General features: G+C 29.1%; 1 protein-coding gene across 2 annotated transcripts in view; it reads right to left on the reverse strand.

Annotated features, from left to right (window-relative positions):
* The window catches only part of LOC107449399 (lachesin-like), a 207,836-nt gene that overhangs the window by 14,614 nt on the left and 186,365 nt on the right, over positions 1 to 6,857 (reverse strand). For both annotated transcript variants that reach the window (XM_016064910.3, XM_016064909.3), the window contains exons 5-6: positions 2,777 to 2,905; positions 361 to 648 (exon numbers count right to left, since the gene is read on the reverse strand). In XM_016064910.3, coding sequence (XP_015920396.1) covers positions 361 to 648; positions 2,777 to 2,905 — 417 coding nt within the window. The remainder of the gene's footprint in view (positions 1 to 360; positions 649 to 2,776; positions 2,906 to 6,857) is intronic.

The following is a 6,857-nucleotide window of genomic DNA, read 5'->3' on the forward strand; positions in this document are numbered from 1 at the left end:
GAAAAGTTGCGCTCCTTGGTTATATGTTAGGGAAAATCTTGCAAAGTAAAATCCGTAAAATGTCTTACTTTAGGGAAAGAGGGAAATCTTAGTAGTTGCTATTGGTTTATGAAATAGATCGAATGTTTCCCACACAAAGCAAAGGGAAAAATGTCCTGCTCTTAATTCCATGCATAGTTGAGCCAAAAATAGATTTAAGAACAGGATGTGGCTTTTAAAAGTGTGAGAAAGTATTTCGTTCAGAATAATTAATTAGGATGAAGTTTTATAAAAGAAACTAACATAAAAAGATTAATTGAAGCTTTTTATGTTACATATATATATATATATATATACTCTCGAGAAGTTGAAATGTCATACCATACAACCTGATAAATCCTTCTTTTTCACCTAAAGTGTTCTTGGCCACGCATTTGTATGAACCAAAATCATCTACTGTCAGGCTGAATATTTTGATTTTCATGTTGATTTTATAACCATCCTTCATTTCAGATATGTCATATTTCTTGTTGTTGAGCAACATAATACCTTCACTTCGGATCCATGAAGTAAGTGGCGTTGGAGATGCTTCTAATCTACATTCTAATACGACATCGGATCCTGATGCAGCTCCAACTAGTTGATTTGGCACTCGAATTTTAGGTTTAACTAAAAAGAAATTAAAACTAAATGCAAAGTAACACAACACATTAGACTCTCATATAAATTAAGGTTGACTTGAAGATGTACTTAATAAATATTTTGTCAATACGAAAGGTTTTACTCTGGTTCTATGATGAGGATATAGGAAAAATTAAATATGGTAAAATATGAAAAGAATGCAAATCTAGTTGATTGTAAGAAACAGATGGGATTGGAAGGTAAAATTCTTGACAGAATAAATATTTACTAAATTCTGAAGAATTTATTCCGTCAACTCACTTTAATACTTGATATTATAGGAAATTTGGTTTAAATACATGATACAAAGCATTACATCAAATCTCTTAAAATTGACAACACTAATTCAAATCAAGACTAAAATCATTACTATTATTATTATTTCTCTCTCTCTCTTTTTCTCACACACACACTCTTTCTAAGTATTGTAAAATACTTTCTAAGTATAGAAAAGTAACCAAAAAATATTTAGAAAATATTTAAAAATGGTCAGAAACCAAAACAACGAAAAGATATAAAAATATAATCAACAAAGAGATATATCCACAAAAAATTGCCTTCTATATTTTATTAATATAGCAAATTGTTTAAACATTAAATAATTTACTCAATCTATTTTTTTAAAATTTTTCTACTGTTTATTGAATTAAGTAATAACAAAAACGTTGGAATGAAAGTTATATTTCTAAAAAGATTTTATTATAATTTAGTAAACTGTAACATATGAAACTCAAGTTGCATGTGGCTGCTTTATGATATGAAGGGAGCACCATTTTTAAATATAGTATAGCTATAGTAATTACTTCTAAAACAAATTGCTTCTGATAACATCACTAATATAAATAACATGTAGCTGTGTTAACATCACGAAATTCGGCACTGACAAATTTTTCACAGTAACAGCAACAGAAATATGGTTTGTAACACGTCGTTTCTCAATAATCTGCAATATGTTAAAAGAATGTTGAAAATATATCTACTGTAGTCATCTCTGAAATGGCTATACATAATATCTGAGATCACAGTAACACCATAACACCAACGTCATAACATCTTTAACATTACAATATTAATTTATTTATTAGTGATATGAATTATTTTCATTAGGGTCATAATTCATCCTCTTGGTTAAATCCTATTTTAGCCTCACTGTGTAGTTATGCAAAAAAAGTCTACAAACTATCTGCATTTATTAGTTTTACATTTAAGTTTGGTCGAACAATACATTATAGTTATTTTATTCTGACAGGGTACCGTTTAAGTATGAAAAAATTGGCAGTGGATATGTTTTGTTGTACAAATTAAATTTCTTTCAAATAAGAAAAAAATATTAATTGAAGTGTTTGAATCAACTGAATTAAGGAAGAACACATGTTCATGACGAATAATGATCTGAACAGCGTGCTGTCATGAATGGGAAGCAATGGATCATCCACCATACAGCCCTAACTTTGAGTCAGGTTTCATCTGATTCAAACCATAAGGAATTTAAGGTGGAAATCACTTTGAAATTGATGGCATGATGAAAGAAACTATTACTAATTTTACGGTCAGGCGGTAGAATTTTTTCATGATGGGATCCAAAAGCTAGTGCTAGTGACAAATGTTTCAATGTTAATGGTGACTATGTAAAAAAAATAATATTATTCATATTTTGGTTTTTGATTCACAAATAAAGTTTCTCTTATTCTATTTCAAAACAGTTCTTATTTGAAAAACTATCCTCATAGTTGTATACTATGTAACCGTATATTTCTGCCTTCTATATTTTATATAAAAAGGAATTAAGTGAATCGGTGTATGCCATAACTTCTGAGTGAAAAATTTCTCCAAAATGAAAAAAACAACAACAAATATTTGTAAAATTTTAAGAGATTTAGAGTTACGCAGAGGTTGAGATATAATTTTCATGTTTCTTTTCATGTTTCTTCAGCCTCTCTTATTCTTACAGGAAAGGTTTGTGTTGTTTTATTTAGAAAGACCAACAAATTATCTTCTATTTCTAACAGCGTGTAAACTGTTTGATGGTTTTTTAATTAAGTAATAGAACAAGTGGATTAAATAATAAATACGTAAATAGAAGTAGTACTTATAATTGATTACTTGAATTACTTACAATTTACTTGCAACAATATTCTTTTACTAACAGCTGGAAGCACTCCATTGGAAGCAATGCACAAGTAAGCACCCATATCCTCCCGAGAAACTTGACTTATATTCAAGAACTCTCCTTCTACTCTTAAAGCTGAAAATATCAATGTGCTTATAATACCATTTTTGCATAAACATTTCTGTATTCAGAATTGTAGCAATAATATAATCAAAATTTTAAATAAATTAAACTCCAAAATAGTTATCTCTCCTGTGAGCCAACAAAGTTTTTACCTCTCTTAAATACTCCATTTCTATTATTGCTTTTTAGTGTGGTTCTGCGCTTCTTGGATAAACCAAGCAAATACGTAAACTTTGACTTAAGCAGCTTGCCCAAGATGAGGATTATAAGCAATCATCTGTCCATTACATAGTTGGAATTCTAATCGTAGGTTTAAGTTTTCTGTGAAAATTAATCAACATATCCATGGAACTTGATTCTTGGAAATCATTTTATATTTTGAAAAATTCTATTAATTCAGTAATTAAATTTTCCAGTACTTCTTTGGAATCCATTTTTTATTTAATGGTTAGAAATTTATTTTATTTAAATTTCGTTATTTTATGAAACTGGGGTTCTCTCCGTACTTCTAACACATCAGTTTGATTTTCTAGTTCAAGCATGCTTCCCACTCTTCATAATTTTTCTATGTTTGGAAACTGAAGAAAGTTCTAAATTAAAGAACCGAAACTATTGTATGTATATTTTTATGGCCTGCAATTTTTTGAGTCATATTGTTTAATTTTATTTATGCGTGAAACGAAGTATAATATTTGTTCATTTGGAAATTCACTTATGTATAAGTAATTGTATGTGTATCTTCATAATTCTAACACGCTGGCCAGATGGCCGAGTGGTTAGCGTGCCTGACTGCAAAGTCAATGGCTTTGGGTTCGAATCCCGCTCTGCGCATGTATATTTCTCTCTCTCTCTCTCTGTTGTCTTCTGATGCGTGAATGTATGAATTTGGCCCATCCTATGAACAGGTATTTGTGGCAGTGTGGCGTGGGTAATGTTGCTCGCCTCCGTGACTTTGGTTCACAGGTGCCCACTGGGTAACGATAAATGAGCAACACTTCCGGCATCTTCTAAGGCAAGGAACGAAAGTTCAGTGCCTGACGTTATAAAAAAAATAAAATAAAAATAATAATTCTAACATTTTTTAAAAGAATTATTGGATCAATCAGGATTGAAAAAGAGTCACGGTTTTTAAAAGCAGGCGCTTTTATACTATAAGAAAATAACGTATCTGCTTTTGATGGTTTGTTTATGGAGCATAATAAATTTTATTGTCTTTATTTTTCAAACCAAAGATATGAAACAAAAAAAAATTTATAGCGCCTACATAAACTTTCTTAAAATGAAACTCCTATTAAGTATCCATCAGTAACTGAGTTCTGAAAATATAAAACGACGGTCAGAAACTAATTGAATGTAACCTCTGTTATTAATTAATAATTTTACATTTCTCCAAAGTTAAAAGTAAGTATGGCTTAGATAAGCAATGTTTTTGAATTTTAACTATTTTAACTTTTCTTAATCCCTAAATTTAATTTTCAGGTAAGCAATAAATGTTATAAGAACTTATACCTTTGCAAAACACACACACCACATGCATATATATATTTAACCGATTGTGCAATCATATTTTTAGAATCACACATGGAATTTTATTTTATTTTCGCACTTAATCAATTTGAAGAGATTTTCATTTAATTAAAACACTAAATAATTAAGTGGCATTTGAAATGATTAATTTTGGAGTTTTCACTTAATCAAATGGAACGCTAATGACTTTTAACGCAATAGAATGCGGGGACAAAGCTAAAATAAATTATATCACCTTTCATTTTGAGAAGTATTTGGCTTTCTAAAATTCAATATTCTTTAATTTAATCGTAAGGGTTTATATTTGCATTGCATTCTATTAATTTTCAACGGTAGGAAATTTTGAAATATGATTAGTTTGTACTCGTATGCCTCTAGAATCTTTACTTACTGATAAGGAATAAGGTTACCCACTTACATCAGCTCGTCTCATGCCGTTTTGAAATTAATATAAAGTAGTTATAAACTGTTAAATAAATGCTAGAAATATCTAATACTTGATTCATTCTTCTATTATTAAAGTCATATTATTAATATACACTGCAGCGTAGTAAACGTCTAAACTGGCAAAATTCATTAATTAAATTCAACAATATGCAATTGATCATAACTATTTGAGCAATGCATTGTTTTGATGCATGATGTCGAGTACAGTGCAACAAAAAAAAGGGTATCACCCTGAATATGTTTTGATTTATTGATAAAATCATTCTAAATTGTTCGAGAGGGTATATATACCTCAAATATATTAATTAATTAGGGCTTATGATATTTCAAGTTACAAAAGGAAAGCAAAAACGTACTTTCTCTGAATAAACATGCCTTTTCTTCAACTTATTCGGATTTCTGACTCCCAAAACATAAGGGCCAGCTGCAATCTGGGAATTTTGATCATAGTTTAGTTAGGAGAAATATACGAATCCCTCCTTAATATTAATTTTAATTTTTGTGTTTTTTGCACACTCTCGAGAATTCTTTAAGTGAATTGAAAGAATTTTGCACCGAAACATGAAACAAGTTTACCCAAAGATATTCCCATACAAGAAATATTTATGAGTAAATATTTATTATTTGTTATTATTTTTATTTTTTTATTAAGTTATTGTAGAAAGAATTTGAATAGTAATGTATATAGATTTTCATAATGTTAGAGTACGTAATTTTTTATGGCGAAATACAAAATTTGAGCGTAATTAATTGAATCTTTCGAAATCGAATTTCAAATCTACAACTTCTTTAACATTCGATTTCTCAGGAACTATTTAATCCAAAATGAGGTAAATCATTGTATACCTTAAAATTTAAAAAATTTTCGACTATATTATTTAATAAAATAATAAAACCTAACAAATATTTCCAACAAATCTTCTTTGCATTGAATTATCTTTGGATAATTTAATTTTATAATTGTGTTTCAAAATGTTTCTGTTTGACTAAAAATATTTCCTTGTATGGAAAAATATGCAAAAAGTAAATTTAATATTAAGGTGCCCAAAATTTGGATCGCTCTCCCAAACTGTGGGGACCATAGTTCCTTGATTTCGGCTGCTCTCAATATTTTGGGAGTCGGAAATGCGATCCAGTTGAAAAAAAAAGCATTTTTATTCAGAGAGAGTATATTTTTGTGTCTGATTTTGTAACCTAAAGCATGGTCTGTACTAATTAATTAATATATTTGAGGTCACTTTCTCGGACTATTAAGAATGAGTCCTAAAACGTGAAGATCAAATCATAAAATCAAAAGTTATTCAGTATGATGCGTTTTTTCTTCATGCTCTATACTCGATACTATACATTAAAACAATACTTTGCTGTGCACAGATATTTCTAATTATTTGCATATTGAATTTTATTAATGTATTTTGCCAGTTTAGACGTTTTCTATGTTGCAGTGTCTATTAATAAAAAGACTTCATGAACAGAAGAATGAATCAAGTGTTAGATAATTCTAGCATTTGTTTTATAGTTTAAAACTACTTTATATTAATTTCGAAACGGCATGAGGTGATAATACTTGTTGGTAACATTGCTACTTATCAGTAAGTAATGATTCTAGAAGCATACCAGTAAAAACTAATCATATTTCAAAATTTCCTATCTTTGAAAACTAAAAGAATTCAATGCAGTTATAAGCCTTTTACGATTAAATTAAAGAATATTAAAGTTTACAAAACCAAATATACTTCGTGAAATGAAAGGTGAGAGAATTGTTTTTAGCATCTAGGGTTCAGAAATCCACGGAAAAAAGGTATGTTTATACTCCGGCTTTTTTGTATCTGATTTCGTAACTTTGAGTATCGTATGCACTAATTAATTAGTATGTTTGAAGCCACTTCCTCCAGATATTGGGAATGAGCCCTCGAATGTGAACATCCGATCATTGAATGAAAAGTTATTCAGGGTGGTTCATTTCTCTGGCTTTATATATATATATATA

Source organism: Parasteatoda tepidariorum, chromosome 7, assembly GCF_043381705.1.
Source record: "Parasteatoda tepidariorum isolate YZ-2023 chromosome 7, CAS_Ptep_4.0, whole genome shotgun sequence".
Classification (NCBI taxonomy): domain Eukaryota; kingdom Metazoa; phylum Arthropoda; class Arachnida; order Araneae; family Theridiidae; genus Parasteatoda; species Parasteatoda tepidariorum.